The sequence below is a fragment of the Chaetodon trifascialis genome, chromosome 3 (assembly GCF_039877785.1).
Source record: "Chaetodon trifascialis isolate fChaTrf1 chromosome 3, fChaTrf1.hap1, whole genome shotgun sequence".
Classification (NCBI taxonomy): Eukaryota; Metazoa; Chordata; class Actinopteri; order Chaetodontiformes; family Chaetodontidae; genus Chaetodon; species Chaetodon trifascialis.
In genome coordinates, this window is record NC_092058.1 from 19,801,764 (window position 1) to 19,822,106 (window position 20,343).

General features: G+C 44.2%; 2 protein-coding genes across 5 annotated transcripts in view; both read right to left on the reverse strand.

Annotated features, from left to right (window-relative positions):
- LOC139329173 (tensin-2-like) overlaps positions 1-6,277 on the reverse strand; it is a 28,597-nt gene extending 22,320 nt beyond the window's left edge. The window contains exon 1 of the mRNA XM_070959351.1: positions 5,750-6,277. Coding sequence (XP_070815452.1) covers positions 5,750-5,872 — 123 coding nt within the window. The 5' untranslated portion in view covers positions 5,873-6,277. The remainder of the gene's footprint in view (positions 1-5,749) is intronic.
- Positions 6,278-8,261: 1,984 nt separating this feature from the next.
- eif4ba (eukaryotic translation initiation factor 4Ba) lies at positions 8,262-20,210 on the reverse strand. Of its 4 annotated transcripts, XM_070958431.1 has the most exons (15): positions 20,146-20,180; positions 17,966-18,106; positions 16,352-16,557; positions 15,436-15,552; positions 15,208-15,262; positions 14,940-15,086; positions 14,558-14,689; positions 14,256-14,420; positions 13,806-14,067; positions 13,631-13,716; positions 13,052-13,313; positions 12,843-12,871; positions 10,274-10,403; positions 9,729-9,801; positions 8,262-9,430 (listed from the first exon to the last, which is right to left on the reverse strand). In XM_070958431.1, exons 1-15 carry the CDS (start codon positions 20,156-20,158, stop codon positions 9,353-9,355), a joined length of 1,896 nt encoding a protein of 631 aa, XP_070814532.1. In that variant the 5' UTR covers positions 20,159-20,180; the 3' UTR covers positions 8,262-9,352. The 4 variants fall into 4 exon arrangements, with proteins under 4 accessions (XP_070814532.1, XP_070814534.1, XP_070814533.1 ...); XM_070958433.1 differs by lacking the exon at positions 10,274-10,403 and having other exon boundaries at positions 20,146-20,210; XM_070958432.1 differs by lacking the exon at positions 9,729-9,801.
- Positions 20,211-20,343: the final 133 nt, after the last annotated feature.

Consider the following 20,343-nt stretch of genomic DNA (forward strand, 5'->3'; position numbering starts at 1 on the left):
AACAAAATGTAATGTATTGTAGTGATATATACCTTAAAGACAAATCTTTTGCCACATCCCCACAAAGAAACTGAACATCCAACCTAAACCAGGTTTGTAACCAAAACTATTAAGCAAATACTGTGACTGTCTGATATTTAACATTTAATCTCTCTTTAAATGCGGCTGAAGTAGCTGGGGTCTCTCCTGTTTGATGACAGGCTTGTGATAAGTTTCCTTTCAACACTGCAAGGTGTTACCACACTGAACTATTACAGCAGCTGTGCAAACAAGAGCTTCTGTGGGCAAAGCAAAGACAGAAATGAAGGTAAATCTGAAACAGACAGACCCAGTACAACTGTTCACCCTTGAGCTCAGAATGTCGAGCTGAAGTCTCTACTGGTGCTACATTATTGGCTGAAAGGTTTAATACACTAACAATACCCCAAATAAACTAAATCATACTCAATAACAGCATAAATGTAAACCATCAAGTGGATATGATAATAAAGCTCCAAACCTGGAGAAAAAAACAAAACAAAACATGCATCTTTTTGCGCGTGTGCGCGCACACACACACACACACACAGAGAGAGAGAGAGAGAGAGAGAGAGAGAGAGAGAGAGAGAGAGAGAGAGAGAGAGAGAGAGAGAGAGAGAGAGAGAGAGAGAGAGAGAGAGAGAGTCAGTCCCAGTAAGGGTATATGCCTTGAAGGAAAATAAATGTTGTACCCTGAGTCATAATCCATGGATTTTTCTTTTTATAAACCAATACTCAACATCCCAGTGAAGAGAAATAGGACAATGTTTATATAATGTTACAGTAATGCCCTCCCAAAGCAAGGTCTTCTGACAGCATGTGAAGCACATTAAACCATTAAATCTTTCCTTGAGCAGGGACCGAGGAGGGGCCTGGAAACATTCGCAGGGATGTTTGTGTGTGTGTGTGTGTGTGTGTGTGTGTGTGTGTGTGAGGCCATGGGGGAGGTGGAGGGTGGGAAACAGCGTACCTGCACACACTGCTGTTTTTTTCTTGTTAAATGGCTCGATGCATTTCTCTGGTCTTGAAAAAACATTTCTCCCCGCTGGATGTTTTTTACGCTTTCCGACGCCTGGGTTTTTCCAGACAGGAGGGACACTGAACTTAACTGTAGGAGGCGAAGGTGTACAAGCGCTCACGCTCTCACAAACACTAATTTATTGGCTGTCCGACAGCAGAGTCCCACCTCTCCCTCCATCTTGACTTGTGAGAGGAAGCTCACTCATTCTATTAACTGCTGTGTATGAAAAACAGCCATGACTATGAAGTGGAGTGTGTGCAGTCTAAATCCTTTATGACCAGAAATGTATCATTAATATTTCATGTAGCCCTACCTTGAGCTCTGTGTGCTTACATAATGTGAACATAAATGCAGTTGATTGGTTCTGACTAAACTTCGCAACCCTGAACAAAGCAAATCCGCAGAACCAGTCGACAGCGACTTGCTTTGTTAAAAACTCTTCATGCTTTTATTCATTAATATCCAATCTCTATAAAAGTCTGAAAGGTTCATCATTTAACACTTAAAACACCTATTAAAGCACGTCATTGGTCATAGCCCATGCAAAGCAAAATTTCACTAACTCTACAGTCAACACGACAGAGCTTTAACGGTTTTGTTTGAAATTTTGGGAAATGCACTTAATCGCTTCCTTGCTTGGAGTCAGATGAGAGGATCAATGCCACTCTTATGAACAGCCAGGAGATGGTTAGCATGAAGCACTGAGACTAGGAGCAGAGGAAGGTAGCCTGGCTCTGTCCAAAGGCGAAGAGAACTCATATGCACATGAACATACTAATGAGATTGTTGTATGAAAATTGTTGTATGAAAGGTTTCAGTTACACAATAAATCCACCAGCACATTCATTTTTTTAGTCATGTCACTGCCGTGTCACATCTAGCAAGAAAACCCTCTACGGTGGAAAAATAGTGTTTATTTTGGTCACTGACCTGGACTGATGTGAAGCTCACATGCACGGATGAGACACATTATCCTGCATTATGTATTGATCTTATGATCAAAGCAGCAGAGTAACATTGGACTATTGACATATGTCCTCTGTTGTTATGATGAATGGAAGCTGCGATAAAATGCGACATCTGCTGAATATGTTGAATCTGGGTCTCCACATGTGTGCCCGTGTGTGTGTGTGTGTGTGTGTGTGTGTGTGTGTGTGTGTGTGTATGGGGGGATTTGGGAAGACAGACAATGAACCTAGCAAAGAGGGCATATGAGGGGAGAGGAGGATCATCATCCCCTCAGGCCATTTACATTTGAAATGTTATTATATAACTCATGAATTTTGATGCTTGAATCAATTGGACTTGTGTAATGGCCCACCGAGTTATAAATGTGTCCCCTCAGAAACCTGACCTGAGATCACCTGAAGGATGAAAAGAGTTTTCAGCCCTGGCGCTGAGGACTCACAGTAAAGGAAACTTCTATCACTGCCTTTCTACATAAAGAAATAGATGGTTTTTTTTTCTTTTTAATGAAAAAATCTGACACGATTCATACTTCTAGAATATTTCTTAAAGGCTACATATAACATTGATATATAAATATATGATTATTGATATCAAGCTAGAATGTTTTTCCATGCTTTTACTCATGTTTGTGACTAAATGTGTGACTAAATGACTAAAAATGTGGCTTTTATAGAGACACAACATTCAAGCAACTCTAATATTTAAATGTCAATCAAACACAGTAAACTGACATAAATGAATTGGTGCATTACAGAAAGAGCAAACTGAAGGCCACCAAAGCAGACACTGGCCAGGTTACAGACTGAGTGTCTTTTTGTTCTTTCAAGAGACAAACATCTCAGCTTGGATGAACACCATCATCAGTTCCACGCTGAAACCTCACCACAGTCACATTTGTTGATGCCTGTGTGTCAGTTTGTAGTTCAAACAAAGACTGCATGGTGAGTCAAGGCTACCACCTGGTGGACAAATTGCAATACTGCAGTTAAGCCTCAAGATGTGGGCAGAAATTTCTACTATATGAGATAACATCGAACATTTTAGACTGGGGCATGGACATGTACAGAGAGGAAAGTGTTTTTCATGCACCATCATAACTTTCTTTTTCTGTGGCCTAATGAATGCTGACCTGTGTTGCACTTGTTCTGGTGCTTCACCTTACACTTATTTAGTTGTTGTGCTTTCCCTTCATTTCTCAGTCCATTAATGAAGAGTGGAGGTGGGGGAGTAGCGGGAGAACATGAAGAACACGAAGAGAATGTGCCACATAGTCCAATTAGACATCTGAAAATCGATGCTGTCATAGAGAATGCAAAGTGTGATGGTGTTTTTATAATGTTCTATAATGTTTGCAGCTCTTCAAAGGCAGCTTTTTGGATTTGGACTGAATTTGGTCTGTATAGGTGTTTGTGACGCTGTGTCCTTGATGCACTTTTGATACCGTGAAAAAAGGGACTGGTTGAGTGGCCACCGAGTCTCCAGAGGCTCCCATGACTATCAGCAGTGTTGCAGCATTGCATTGCAGCATTAAAGAACCCCACCCCAGCTGGATTTTTGCAGCCAAAGTCTGTGTCATTCTCCAAGCATCTCTGACCACTGCAGAGAGCCCGAAGCACTTCCACTTCTAACATGGAGAGGGTCAGACACCATAATGGATTCCTTTATGACTGTGGCTGCACCAGCGTTTTATTACTGTGTGAAGACAGCGGCAGTAGCATTTTCAGGGTGTTATTCCAACACAGCTCAGCTATGCTGACAAAGAAACTGTAGGAAAATGATCTAAAGGTGAATGTCCCATTAAATCATTGTTTCATACATTTGGAAGAGGGCTCATGAAATATCATGTGACTGCAACAGTGGCAACTTTTCTGTCATGTGTCTGAATGCACTGAAACATGCCTTTTATGAGACATACATACAGCTGCAACACGCACGCACGCACGCACGCACGCACGCACACACACACACACACACACTGTATATGAGTACAGTAACACACCCCCATGGCATTAAATACCTCGGCCTGCGTGAGTTTTTTCCAGTGACACCTCACTGGTGATGACATGCTGTAGAGCAGGAGCCACAACCTCACACACACACACACACACACACACACACACACACACACACACACACACACACACACACACACACACACACACACACACACACACACACACACACACACACACACGAGACAGGAGGAAGGGACGGGAGCAGGTGGTGGGGGATTGCCAGGGTATCTTCTAGATTGGCAGGGTTGATTGTCACATCTAAACAGTCATGAGTTGGGGTCTGAATATAGGTGAATGTGAGAAATGAGGTGTGGGATGAGTGTGTGTGTGTGTGTGTGTGTGTGTGTGTGTGTGTGTGTGTGTGTGTGTGAGAGAGAGAGAGAGAGAGAGAGAGAGAGAGAGAGAGAGAGAGAGAGAGAGAGAGAGAGAGAGAGAGAGAGAGAGAGAGAGAGAGAGAGAGGAGAGAGAGAGAGAGAGAGAGAGAGAGAGACATTACAAACAATATAAAGAACTCCTGGACTGTTTGTGTGTGTGTATGACATATTTCATTCCTCTCCACTGCACTGCAGTCCACCCATTCAGCTGGGACTATGTTATCATAATTTGGCATGGTCTCTCTTTCTCTCTCTCTCTCCCTCTCACACACACACAGACACACACACGTACACAAAGCAATTCAGACAGACCCACACAATCAGGGATTCAGGGGATTCAGGGGATTCAGGGGACTTGAAGCCACATGGGATCCGAGTATTGTTTTTGTTCCAGCACTTCACTGCGCAGCACCTCGCAGCACTGTGTCAAATTACACACACTTATTGCATAAATATCCGAACATTTAGGGTTCATTTATGAGCAGAAGAAAAGTGACGACTGGACAAAATACAGTGGCATGGCTTTGTCCTCTGACACTGGGCATGCCCGAGTGTGATTTACTCATATGACATATGAGAGCGCACACATTCTGGTGTGTGGCCTTGGTGCTAAACCAACCGACACTTTTTATTTTAGTCTCTATAAAAGTCCTCCAGAGGCTTTACGTGTGCAGCAGTGTGACTTGCACCTAAATCCATACGTGCTCCTAAATAGAGTCGGCAGACAGGCAGACGGCGGGTCGGAACCGGACGGTAACTTATACCACTTCCTCTTGAACCTTGACACCCTGAGGGACATGATTAACAAGTGGATCGTCCACTGCTGTCTGTTTGTTTTTGTCCCCTGTTCCTTTGTACACAGAAGGAGTGACAAATTTATATGGCCATTAAAATCAAACTTAACAGTGGCTCAAGTCTGCAAACATCACTCATACATGTAATTCATGTCTGTTAGGTGCAAAACTCAAGCTCACCCTTCAGTCTGAAAGCATGTGCGGCATGAGATGTTCTGCTTAATGCAGAGGAAAATATTTCCTAAGAGGGAGAAAGAGAGCTGCTTTGGAGGCCAGGGTTTCATGTAATTTGGAAACACAGTGGCAATTCTTTGGATTCCTTTGGTTGGTGTCCATGGTTAGTATGTGGTGAGTTTAGTGTGTGACAATTAAACAAAGTTAAGCTTTCTCCTCTCCTTGCTCAAAGGACAATCACTGAGCATTATCTATGGCTGAAACAGCTGATCCTTTGCTCTGTTTGACCTCAAACTCAAAATGCGTCTGAAGGTCTCATGATCATAAGCGAGACATTTCTGCCCAGAATGTTTACAGCTCCCTAAGGAGAAGTTGTTCACTTACCTGGGCAAGTTGAAGGATTTCAGGGTGTACCTCGGGGTCTGCCTCTATGGGGATTCCTCCTGTGTCAGTATCAGGTCCATGTTTCTTCATGCTGCCAGTGCTTGTGCTGTGAATGCACCCCATGCTTCCAGCAGACGCCTCTGTTCCTCGTCCGTTTAAAATCCTTGACTTTTCTTCCTTCCAGAGAAATGCTCCACTCCAGAGGGTCCCTCTTCTTTTCCTCCTCTCAGCGCTTCATGTTTTGAAGGGCCTCCTTATGTTTCTGCCACAGCTTGTGTCTTCTTCTCCAACATGCTCCCTCTTCCCCAGTGACTCCTCACACCTCTGCCTTCCGCTCTGACAACTTGTCCTGCCTTGAAATCCACCCCAGATGACTTTTTTTTTTTTGACTCCTTTCCCCTCTCCTCTTACAGCCCCTCTTTCTCCCCTCCAAGAAGTGTCACCAAGCACAGACCCTCTCTCCCCCTCCACTCTCCTCTTACACTCTTCCCTGTCCCCGTGCTCCCTGGCTATCCTCACCCTCAAAGCATGCAAGCATACACTCACCACCTCTCTCTTCCCTTCCCCCTTTCCACTTGCCAATACCTCCTTCTCTTCGCCTCTACAGCCCCTCAAATGCGTCGTACGCCACCCTCTCACACTCACAGACCCTCTAGTCTTCCCTTCTCTCTTGCTCCATCAGGCTGCTCTTGCTGTCTCTCCATGGGGGAGAAGGGGGCAGCTGTTTGGCTTGTTGATGTCAGGCCCTTCCCCTTTCCTTTGGCTTCACTTCAGCCCCTCGCGCTCTCTTCTTCCTCATGGGGGAGTGATTAGATAGAGCTTCTTTCACACCCTGTAACTTTGCACATGAGAAAATACCATGGGCTTGATCCCACTTCTCCCTCCTCGCAGCTTGTTGAGAGGAAGTGAGGACATTGAACTATCTGCTTGCCTGTTTTTTTTTAGGCAGCAACTGGAGCAATTGTTCATATCTCTGCATCTCCCTTGGATGTAAAAAGGCTAAATGTGATGAACTCCACCACCGTGTTTCATAGGACATAGGACACCAGTGTCCTCTCCTGATTCCCTCAGTTGCTCTCTCCAATGCAATGAAAACAATGACAGGCTCTGTGCTTAAATCTTAACATCTCCCCTTATTAAATTCCTTCAGACTACAGACTACAGCTCTCTCTCTCAAACACACACACACACACACACACACACACACACACACACACACACACACACACACGTAACTGTATTTCCTCAAACTGGGTTCTCCAGACAAAATACTGCTTTAAGCTGGAGGTTTTCGGGGGGTTGTGAGGGGAAAATCTCCCACAATAAGCTCTTTCTAAAACCATGTTTTAGGCCCCCGGGTTATGCTGCATACAAAGCGCTCTTTGGTTTAAAGGGAGACAAATCCATGGCTGTGAGGTTAAATCAGGCGACACACCATCATCAATAAGCGCACAGCGACCAACTGTAGCGACTTCAGAGACAGCCGTATTACAGCTCCATAAGCAGACGAGGTGCAGTTGACCACGACTGACTGTGTGCACGTATGAATGAGAACACGATCATGGGAAATCCCACTTGATACATCACTGAGGGACCTGAGTGACGCAAACCCTGCTCATGTTGTGGCTTTGAGGAAGGAGGGACCCTCCTGTGTGGACCAGCTGCTGATTCACATGGCAACAGGGGTGGTGGGTGGGTTCAGGGTGCACACACAAGTTTAAACTTCAAGATGTTGGCCTCTTTCCACTGACAGAGGGGGAAGAAGTATTCAAATCTTTACTTAAGTACAAACTGCAATACTACAACGTAAAAATACTCTGACACTAGCACAATAAGATAGCATAAAATGAAAATATTCAAGTACTAGAACTTCAAAGGTGAGCTTGATTATAGTTCTCTTGTGACGTGCTTAGTTATTCCACGATTGGACACACACTTTGCAGCATCACAATAAAGATCTCTGCAGAACTTCACTGAGAGTCTGCATCTTTCTTTCACTTCATGCTCCCACAGTGGCCACTTCCACAGACAATACACTGTTAACAAACACATGACCAGTTTGTTTGCTGAGGTCCAGTGAAGAGAGCGGCTGAGTGGACTCGAGGAGTCCGGCCTTGCAGCAAACTGGTTGCTGTGTGAGTGTGTGTGTGTCTGTGTGTGTGATGTGAAGCTCAGCAGGATGCTAACCAGCTGCCACCTAGAGTCCAGCTCTCAGCAGGGGGTTAAGACTGAAGAAACACAGTGGAAGAGATCTGGCTCACAGACCACACCAGGAGAACAGTGGGCGGAGGAAAAATACCTTGTCGCACATTAAAGTGTTCATTTGATGATGCAACCTGCCATCCTGTGACAGACACGGTTCATTTACGCCGCCACTAAAGCCCGTAGGGTCTGCTCAGGTTAAAGCAGGCAACAAAGAGGAGCTGCCCGACAGTTCTGCTTTTCGGGTGTTTTCTTTAACCCTTGAATGCCTTCAGTTATGCATACACAATAAACACATGCTATTTCAATGTATATAATGACCCCAATTTATTGCAAATTGGAAGACAGGTTCACGTATGCTCATGGAAAACCTCACACTCGACTGAAGGCAACTCCAGACTTTCCTCAAACATTTGTGTTCCTCACTTCAGGAGGAGTGAGTGATTTCAGCTCCTGTGGAGAATCTCTAGGACGACTGCACACGAGCATTTTGAGCCTTTAATTGATTTGATTATTTCATCAGAAGGTTTGAAACAGAGAAACATCTGTACAATGACGGGGTGATGGCGATGGCACTCGACTGATTCTCTGACTGAGAATCGTGTGGCGGCTGTTTTTCTTTCAGTCTCCACATACATGTCACTCCTGCAGTAACGTGATCTATGTATCACACAGTCCTCTTGCAATACTGTGTGAGTCCTTTTAAAAAGAATTCAGTTGTTTGTGGATCGCTGCACATACGACTGTCAGATGTTTTTGAATGAGTAACCAGTCTCTGCATTCATGACTTAGTATTGGAAGACAGGATTTTCTTGACTCATTTCCCAATAAACTTGATGGAAGATTGATTTAAAATAATAGTACAATACCAAATTACTTACTGATGAATAAAGGGGCTTATAATAATCAATAGCTATGTATTTAATCTAGGAATTATGCAAGACAGTCAGTCAAAAGTTGATTTAAAAAAAAAAAAAAAAAAAGAGGTTCCACTCACTAAACTACATCTTGTCATATAATCCAACCTACCACCTGTGACCCACAAATATACAAATTCATTTTTTCCCCACTTTTCCATTTATTTATTACAATTAATTCAATGTTATCCATCACTTTGCCATATGTCAGCTACACCTTTTTCCCATTTAAAAACAAGTCCAGTATGTGACTATTCTTTAGAACCTGAATAGTCTTGAAGGTGGGGCAGGGGAGGGAGGATGGGTGGGTGTTTTAAAGTAAAGGACAGGTTTGCAGGAGGAAAGAAGGGAGGGGGTGATGTCCTCCCAGGAGCCTCTTCCATGTATGGAGTTTTTTCATAAGCTATGTGAGATTTTTTTTTTTTCTGCGTTCCTCGTTTTCTCCTCGTCTTGCGCTTTCAGGCCTCGTCTCGTTAATTTCTCTCTATTCTACGTCCTCTGCGTCGTCTCCTTGGTCTCCATCCATTAGCAAAGCGGCGTACTTACTGGCTGAGCTGAACTTCTGCAACACAAAACAGACCCTGGATCAGTACAGTACCTTTGAATGCTTAACAAATGCGTATGCAAGAGGAAAGATGTCTCAAGGAGCATGAAATTACACAAAGAACAATTATTCGGACTGATGACGGCCTGTTTATCCATTTTTTTTTTTTTTTTTAAAGGAGGAGGTTTTTAAAACTAAACCTATAATGTACGGGGGGAGCTCTGGTAAAATAACTGAAGGCTTTCGGGAACCCCTTTAATGAAGAGTTATTTTGTGACATCAATGTCTGACTAAACCTTGGCAGTGAGGGACTTACAGGGGTTGGGGTTTCTTCAAATTTCTTTGGCTCTGGGGTTGGTCTGGAGTCTCGGTCTCTTCTGTTATCCTTTCTACAATCAGAATTAACACAAAGGTTAAAATCTATCAGCAGAGCTCAGCAGTGGAGAGTTGCTGTCAGACTAAAGCAGCACAAATTCTGCTCCTTTTCAAAATCTGCAAGCTGCTTGGCACCCAGTTCACACCGTGCTCAGTCCTCACTTTCAGGAGAAAAACATCAAGTAAGATTCAGAAATGTCCCGAATTTCTGCTGTAATTGATTTTGTACCGTTAGATATTTTAGCACTGGCGTTGGTCATTTCCTGTGCTACATCAAGGGGTCTGTAACAATTTGGCGTAGAAAAGGTAAAACATTAAACGTACACACCAGAAGTCCTGGTGTCCTTGTGTTTCTTGTGTCCACAACACAACAATGAGCATGTCATCCGTTGTGTAACTGAGCAAAGGCCAGTCTCTACAAATGCCCAGTAAATGTCCTCCCTGCCTCATTAAGAAATTTGGAGTTGCTAGCTTTGGATGGCTGACCTGTCTGCCTCCTTTCTTCGGTCTCTGTTGGGCCCCTCTCCTCGGCCCCGCCCTGCTCCAGGCCCTGCAGGCCCCATTCTTGCCCGTGGGGGCCCCCGGTCCCGACGCACACCTTCAGCCTTGTTCTCATCTTAAAGGAGAAGCCAGACAGTAGAGTGAAGGGAGGCTGGTGGACTTTATACAGTAGACTACACTCTCAACACACTGCAGCCTAAAAAGCCACTGGGTTGGATTCAAAACGTGTTAGTCACTGATGGAGGGCCAAATGAGAGGTGCACAACTGCTTGAATGCAAGCTTGTACATTACAACTCACTTCATTTAAATTTGACACTGGTTTGAAAGTTGTGCCACAAAAGTTTCCAAAAAGTAAAAAAAAAGCAAAAAAAAAAAAAAAAGGCAAAAAGAAGCATTTCTACTCTCACACAGCTCTGCAGGTAACGCACGCATTCAACATTTTTTTGACCAGATTGTTTGAGTCTGAACCTGAGATTCATTTGTATTTTTTTACATGCAGACTAATGTGAAACATATTTTTGTGCTCCCCTTGTAATAACTGCAGGACGGTGAGCTCATGACCTGTGCCTCTCAGACACGTTCTCACTTTGCCGAATATGTCCATCATGACGCAGATGTGAAGCGTGTGAAAAGTAAGGATAACAGCTGCTCTCACACCTCCTCAACTAAGTGAGCTCATCTCAACTGAAAACACTGGAATTCTCTAATGAAACTAATGCAATAACAACATATATGGACAACAAGCAACTGACTTCCTGTCTGTATTGTAAAGATTGACCTTTCTTTTTTTACTGAATGAGCTGAAAACCCCACACCCCTGTTTTCACACAAACCAAAGTCGCCTTTGCTGGATCACACAAGAACATTTCAGGGCAAGTGATCGTAAAAAGGTGTGCTAGAGATGCACCGATCCACTTAATTAAAATTCAAATCCAATTCAGACACTTGAATTTGGACATGTGCTGATACAGCGTACCGATTCCATACCAGAGTTTAATTAATAAGCTCGGTGCCTCACTGTGTGGAAGAGACTGGGATCAAGTTTGACTTCTGCATTGCTTTCCTGCCATTGTAACAGTCTGACATACCTAGATTTAAATGTACTGAATTGGTATTTATTAAATGGTGGCAGAATAGTCCCCGCTGCAACTGTTATAATCGAACCAAAGATAAACACCAGACCTCCAGAGTACTGAGCCAAAATAGCGTTAGCATCGCCAGCTACCAGCTCTGCTGCTGACTTGGTGTTACTGTAGTCGTGTGATGTTGTTGCTCTCTTCTACATAACACAACACAGTTAGACCAGAACTACATTATCACCGGAGGGACATAAACACAGCTGACAACAGTAGGAAATTCCCTGGGGAGATAGCGGAGAGGCAGAGACACAGTCAGTATCTCCAGGACAGGCGTGCATACCTTGTGTTGCATTGCTGACAATGGTCCGTGGTTCCCATCATGCACTAGGCGTGTTGGGACTGAATATCTTGTTCGGTTTACTGTTGTATGCTATTTTGCTCTGGTTTATTGTTTTAGTAGAAGTAGACAGAAAATTTAATTGGCTAGATTGGCCCCATTGTCATGATACTTCATCCAGCTGTTTGGGTCAGCTGTTTTATTTTTATTTCCCTTTATTTTCTCTATAGTTTGACAATATGATTTACTTAGTTTCTGTGGTCGACCTTTTCAGGAGAAAGTTTTTCATTTATTTTTTTTCCGACACTCGAATCAGATGAGTGCATCCTGAGTGTGTGTAAATGGCCTTAGAGAACAAGGACACTAAAATGCAATTTCACAAAGGCTGTCAGATGTTTCAAAACTGACACTTTCAGAAACAACTGACACAGGTTGAGTACAGAACCATTCAGCCAGACTAGCATCGAAGCTTTAGAGTTGGCAGTGCCAGTCAAACATTTCCAAGGTCCAAAGTTGGCTTTCTCAAAAATGACTGGAAGGACAGCCATAAACACAGTACATAGAAGCCACAAGATGAATCCTAATGACTTTGTTGTGACCTGACAAGACATCACTCCTCCAACACAGGACCTCTAAAACTAGAGACACAATTCTCATCGGCTATCCTTTGACATTAATTCTGATGTTTAACATGCTAACATTAGCTTTTAGCTAAAGGCAATGATGAGCCAAAGAACAGCCAAAGCCGACTGCCACTGTACAGCTAAAAACTGTGTTGATAAAGATAACTTTCCCACAATCACCAATATTTGCATGTCTGCCTCACGTGGTAAGCATGAAAAACAACAGTTGTTTCATTTTCATCCATCTACCAGTGTACCTGTCCTGTGTGTAATGACCTTTAAAGGCTCACAGAGTTGCTAATGTGGCCGTTGACCTTTTGAGTTTTGTTCAAATTCAAACTCTCCATGAATTACATATTTTGAAGATATACGCAAGTGTTTTTTGTTTATATAAATTTCTTCCTCTTTCAGTCTTCTTTAATAGGTGTGTGCGACAGTCACGCTGACAATGTCTAATTTCACTCAGTCTACACTGAGATTTGGTTTGTGTCTTGCACTCATCAGTAGGCCTTACCTTTTCCAGATCCGATTACATCTGCAGAGCTAAAAGAGAAAGCACAAGCAGTCAGGGAGAGGTATACAACACAACAACATGAAAGTTCAACTCTGCTACAAGCTAAATCTAGGTGCAAAAAAATGGGTTTGTTGAATCATTGGAAATGTTTCCGAGCTGTGTTCCTGAGAGGCTTCCTGACATACAGAGAGTCTCATTTGTGTTCTCACCTGAGCTTGGGAGGACCCGAACCGCTTGGGGAGACAGGAGAGACTGGAGGTCGTCCATCACCATCGCTAGAGCCTGTGCTGGCTGCACTTCTCTTGGCCCAGGCGTTCTCCTTGGGAGGAGGTGCAGGCATCACCTTCAGTGGCTCCTTGGCAGAGCCGGTAGAGGTGGGCTGTGGGGAGGCCCCAGGGGAAGAGGAGTCACCTTCTCTCCCACTGAAAACCTCATTCTCCCCAGAGCGCTCGCTATCTCGACACCGAGACCCTAAGCGGATGAAGAGAGGAGCATGTTGTTTCTTTCTTACTTACTGGGGCTGAAGATGGAAGTAAGAGAAAGGAAGGAACTTTGCTTTCAGTTCCAACTACAGACTGAAACTTTGATGGTTTACAGGGTTGAATGACTGTGATGCAACTGATACAACATAGGCCTGTGATGAAAACTGGTTTTATTTAGAAAGAAAGACACAAAAACTGGAAGAAAAACAGTCACTCAAAAGCATAGCCTTGTCTCTTCAAGTTTACACGGAGTGACCACATCCCTGAAGGCAAGCTCTATCAGAATGAAATACCGACGTGTCTCACCTCTTGAGGTGCTTCCGTGCTGTGAAGACTCACTTCCTGTACGAGAACGTTCAGTGTGAGATTCCTCATTGCGCCAGCTTGGATCCCTGAAAACAGCAGGAAAAATAGCTTAAACAGGCCTGCATACTCCATGAAAAAACTCTGAGCGTATTGACCATCCATGTCAACCCCTGACCTGTCTCTCATCTTTCTGTCAGGTGCCCGGCCTTTGTCCTCTTCCAGCTGCCTCTGCAGCCTCTCTTCCTGTTTCTTCAGCCTCTCCTCCACCTCCCTCTCCTTGGCTGCGGTGTCAACCGGCTTGGCTGCACCAAAGATGGATGAGGCCCTACTGCCTGAGCTCGGAGGAGCAGCTTGGGAACTTCCACTGCTGCCACTACCTTCCTCCTCCTTGGGCACGCTACGGGGCTTCAGGTTCAACTTGGGTCTCTGCTGAGGAGCTGGTGGAAGAACAGAAACTGATCATATTAATGTGGAGTGGTGTGGCTGTGATTATCTGAAGCTGGTGTTGGAACAGTCGACCTTTAAAAATATTCCTAGAGGAATGTGAAATATCAACATTTCATTTACATAATTTTAATTACATTTGTGGTAAACACATCAAAATAATAAACCAACTGTAACTCACCTCTGTCCTCACGTCTCTCATCCCGTCTCTCGTACCGGTCTTCACGTTCGCCATAGCGATCCCGGTCCCCATAACGATCACTGCTACCCCGACTATCATCATAATCGCGGCGGAAACCACTGCCAAAGGCCCGACGACCTCCACCGCCTCCACGAGAGTCATAACCTAGAAGGCCAGGAGGAGAGAAAACTGGTATGTATGCATGGTCGCAGCAGGCCAGTCAAAGAGTTGTGTATGACTGCTGATACAGCAAGATGGATCTCAATCCCAACCAGGGGTCCAACAAGAGCAGAGTAACACACCTCCTCTGTCGTAGTCCCTGCGGTCCCTGTCGTCATACCGATCCCGATAACGGTCTCTTCCTCCGTCATAACGGTCGTTGTCCCTGCGTGGCCCATCTCTGTAACGATCCGACTCGTAACGGTCCCGTGATCCTGCAGGAATTGCAATAGAATAATGACGTCATTGGAACTCCTCTGCTAATGACCTGTTGGTCTGATTGTACATCAAATAGATTCTGGAGGCAAGAAACATCGTCTTTTGCAGTCAAGTTGAGATTTTTAACGTAGAAGACATAAATAACACTTCAGCATGTTTTACAACTGAACAGTTGGGAATTATCACAACCCTGAAGCTAAATCAGTGTGAAATAATATGGATGTTAATGCACCAACAACCACTCACTCTCTCCAAAGGCATCATCTCTCCTTTGAGGTCCATCGTCAGAATCTGCACTGGGTCGAGCCCTCCAGTCACTGTCCGTCTTGTCAGGACCCATGTCTGACATCCGTCCACCCCTGTCTCGGCCTCCCATAGATCCACTGTCTCTCTCTGAGGTGTGAAGAAAAAGAAGATGTTAAGTTTAATTCTAGGATATGAAAATTGAGGGACATACTTCCATTTGCTAAATGATTTTAAAGGCAAAGGCCATAGCAAAAAAAAGACCACATACCTTTATCATTCGACTGGTCAGCAATGTCTACACGGATCCTTCGGTTTCCCAGGTTCTGTTGACATGAACAGAAACGGGACAAACTGTTAGCGATTCTCCCATGTACATTTTAAGAGACAAAGAAACTGGCTACTAAAGATCTCATTTTATGCAGTGAGGCCAAAATTGAGTCGCACACTTTGATGTTTGGTGAGTTGCAGGAATGAAAAAATAAAACGATCCTCTCACCTCCTCATTGAGACTAAGGGCCCTCAGGAGGGAATCCACATCATCAAATTCAGCATATCCAAAGCCCTTCAGCCTCTCTGGATTACTGGGCTCTCGAGGCAGACGCACTGCACTGATCTGGAGATGAAGATGGTGACAGAAAAACAAATGAAACAGAATGCGGCACTGTACAATTCACCCAAATAAGATCAAGAGAAATGAAATAGGGCACATATGAAAACCCTAAATAAAAACCATCTAGGCCAGGCCACTGACAAGCACTGTTGTAGGTAACCAGGCTCCACTCTGCTATGACTGAACAAGCCAGAGGCAGACATGCAAGAACTTCATTGAAAAACGTATATATGCGTTCCAGATGTGCGAAGGTGCGAAATGAGTTGTCTGAAGGCTTTTTGCAGAGTTTTATGACCCTCAGACTGATTATCTGTTAGTGAAACAGCACTGCACTGGGAAGCTATGTTATGTGTAAAACATATTTTCTCCAACATCCATGGCTACACAACAAAACTGATATAAAAGTATTCCTTTGATGCCTGCTCAATATCACAAACAGGTTGAGAAACATTAGGATCCCACTTCAACATCTGTCTACAGATAGAAAGAGGGGAAACAGAAATAAGGTGGACATGTGTGTCCTGTTCTTCATTACTAAACAAACTCACTGGGCCTCCAGTGTGTACTTACAAGACCCAAGGGTAATGTGTCGGTGTGGACTAAAATACTTAAGAAACCAAAATTTCAGTTACAGATGTGTTTACAGCTCCTAAAAAGCGACATAAAGACGGCAACTGAAGCGGCCCCTTCTGTTCCAGTGCTAGTGTTGCTTTGCACAACCTAGTGCTGCAATAGCCGTGACCAGCAAGTGCTATGTGCTACATGTCCTACACTGCCATGTGTGTTTGCTTGTTACACCTACTGCCAAGCCGCGGAAGAAGTCTTTGATTGAATCCTCAGTGACATCATAGGGCAGGTTGCCCAGGAAGGCCGTGTAAGGCGGGCTGCGGGGCAGTCGGGACCGGTCGATATTGGGTTCACGAGCCGAGCGAGGTGCTGTGGGCAGGATGGAGCGGTCAATGGGTGGTGCCCGGTAGCTATCCTCCTCCGTGTGCCACGAGGTGGAAACTGGTGAGATGAGAATGGGAAAAATTTCAAACAAATACGAACTGAAAACTTCCCGTCAGTTACCGAACGACAGCCGATTATTTCCTCTATGACACTTAGCAATTCTTGGAGTCCTTCTATTCTGACAAAAAAATGACAACAAAGATTTCACAACATGACCTATTAAGCTAAAATATATGCATTAGTACACACATTCACATCCAAATACATACAAGAAACAAAACAGCAAATACCAAATTTCCATTCAAACATGACTGAGTGTAACAGAACAGTTACAGCTGACTGGGAACCCTTTGATATCACATGCCCTTTTAGTTCAGCAGACCCTTAAGTGTTCTGAGACAAGTGTATTTATTTTGACATTTATTGTATTACTGGTCTGTGAGGTAGATACTGACGGAGCCAATAATCAGTATTAGCTCTGACAGAGGCCAAAAACCCTTCTTCAGAGACTGGAATATAATAAAAGCTTTTAGTATCAGGAATGAAAATTTCCAGAAATGTTATGAAAACACTTGTTATGATGACATGTGATCATGTGATGTGTTGCTCTAGCAAGGGGGAAACCACAGAATCCAAAATGTGCAGTATGATCATGAATCAGAATTAAGAGGTTCAGCACCACTAATCTGACAAAAACACGAGTAGACAAAGGAATATGACATTGTACAAGCCACAAAAGAGCACATAAGAAATTGCATCCAGAGAGTAATAGCTCTGATAACTGATTAAAAAATAAAATAAAAATCACTTAATGTATTTGACTGGTGGTTGATGATATGATTGTTTTGATGATTCATGTAACTTTGAATCTCACTGTCCAACAGTCATTTGATACTCAAAACAATCCCAACTCTGCAGTCTTTTCCTTTCAAAACACTTGGAAAACAGTGCAGCTATAAGTTCAAAATTGACATAAGGAGCTCAAATGTGTGCAATGGCATGCAAATCAGAAAGAAAACTGTGGCTTCGGGCCCAACTGTTTAATAGTATGCTACTGCGGTTCTAAAAACACAGTTATGCTGTCACACAGACGTATTTCATCACTTTATCAATCACATTTTAACTGGAAAAATGGGGTTAACTCATGTCTACAAGGTCCACTAGCCTGTCTGACCTTTTGCTGTTAATAAGACCTGGAAAAACAAAACTAATACCGCTCTGCCACAACACATTTACACATAAAACAAGAACACAGCTGCTCATTTTCATTCAGTCAAGTTTCAGACCACAAATGTTCATGGCTCTACCAGTATGACGGCATTCTCCAACACATTTTCAGTTCTCCCCACTGAAATAAAAGGCAACCCAAGGAAGAGAGAGATAATATTGACTTTTAGATGTAAAAACTCATGAAAGAAAAAAAGGGGGGGGGGGGGGCAATGTGTGTGTTTGAGTGTGTGCTCACCATCGCCATCCAGGTCATCAGTCTCATCTGCCCAGCTAGTGGACTTGGCCGGGTAGCTGGGGACCACGGTGCTGCCTCCACTGTCCTCTGCCAGGAAGTCAGTCAGAGTGAGGGTCTTCCCCTTCTTATTCTTCTTCTTAGCTAAAAGGGGAGATGAACACAAAAGTGTGAGTCACAGAAGAAATATACTAGGCCATGATTTGTTGCTCATACGGATGTCTGTCAAAGAAGTCTTAAAACCTTTATCCGCGCCCCAGCCTTTTATTTATTATCCTTTTTTTTGAGGAATAAGGAAATTACAGTGATGAAATAGAAAATTTGACTTAATTTGATAGTTACCCTGAAACCTGGAGATGGCTGTGAAAACCACACATACAGAGTGGGAAAACCACCACATTACAGTTGACATGTAAAAATATGATAATTACAGTAACAAAACATTTCTGTCAGTATGGCCTCACTTCTTGTATTACATTTAAACAATCATTTTGAACAACTCTCAGTGAAATGTTTCAAAATATAGTCATGACAGCAGTGAAATACTGCGCAACTTAAAGATCCATTCTTCAAACACCAACACAACAGTGTGTTTCCACTCATGCGGGCAGCTGCATCTCTGCAAAGACAAACACTATTTGTAGTGCGAGATGTTGTCCAGCCCAGCCAGATAAGGGGACTGCAATGTGTGAGCCATAACAGAAACACTGACTTATTTTCATGTTAGAAAGTAAACACGCAGGGAGTGGCCTGCCTGTCCAACTATCACTGTCCAGCAGGCCACTACAGACATGCCTCTATAAGTTCAGCTCCAAGACTCAAGCACAATGATTATGTCCCAGACCACTGGGTTGCTCATTCGCTGCATTTTCAAGGAATGTACCCTGGAGCCTATATTCAATGAGTCATGTAAGCATAGCAGAACATTCCTCAAACTGTCTCTCTGCATGGAAAACATTTGGCCAGTTGGTTCACACAGCTCATCTCATAGAGCAGGTCTGGTTTGTTTTGGTCTGAGGCAGAAAAAGGGGAGCGACAAAGCTGGCTGTGAGCTTTATTGTGAAAATCCCAGCTGTCAGGACATTCTTTACACACGTTGTTACAAAACCTACACACATACAGAGCAACACCGACGGTGTACATCTCTTTCTCAGCAGATACGGCCCACTGTGTGTTAAGCGTAATATTCATGGGCCTAACTAGCTGGCTTTGACTGCTTGTACCCTCTAAAACCAAAAACATCAAACACTGTCTATTCGCTAACTTTCCTTGCGCCCCGCACTATGGTGACATTAGCACGCTAGGACCTCCGTAAGGTTAACTTTTGCCCGTACAGACTTCTGCTAAAGCTACAATAGCATAACAGCTACGAGGACCAGCAGTTCACTGTGAGGCTGAACACGCAGCTTGTTTGCTTGCTATCTACGCAGGTCGCTTTTGTCTTTATGCCGATGCGGGCTTAGTCAGCAAAGGACTGCTGACGGGGGAAGTATCCCTGCTTAGCTGGCTAGGTTTTAGGGCCTAGCGAACGTCGCAGCGCCAGGATCCAAGTGCGCCATCACCGGGGCAGTGGGACGGCTCAAAGTTGTGAAGCTGCCAGGGAAGTGTTTAGGATGCGACCCAACAGGCCCAGCTGCCCCGTTTCATCAAACACCGACACCAGGGAGCCAGGCTGCACACGTGGGGAGACTCCTCGGTCTGCCCGGACTTCTCGGCCCAACCCCTCCTCCGCGAAACGCGCTTGCGCCCGATGCTTATCTGCTCTGAGCGCCACGGCGAGCCCCGCTACGGGCATACAATGTGCCAGGTCTGCACGCAGTTAGAAACATTTCATAACGTGACACAGAATTTCCAGCACATGTAATACAATATAAACTCAAAAGTGGACAACCCAAACATCCCAATAACAATTCCCATAGGAAAAGACCGCGTGTGCTCTGTGGGAAAAAAAAAAAATCAGATTGTGCAAGTCGTTGCTTCGTTCATTCGCCTTCCTCAAGCAGTTGCGTTTTTTTGCCGGGCCGAAATAACCGACAAACCCATTTGTACGTGCCGGACAACGACGCGAATCAATAACTCGAGGCATTAATAACCCTACAACTTCTTGTGATTGAATATATGGAGGTAGAAGCCGCTAAAATTCCCACCAACCGACCCAGATCGTTTACCCTCATAAACCTCACCTGACGCCGCCATGTTGGAGAGCGAGTTCGTAGTAGTTCCCGGATGTAGGCGTCAGAGGTTTATTATCGGGAGCGCGCATCGGCGTTCATGTGGCCAGTCCTATTCCCGCATCTGCTTCACTGTAATGACGTTTCCTTTTCACGAAGTTTCTGTCATATCTGTCACTGAAATAACGCTGTCTCTAACTCTGACGGTTC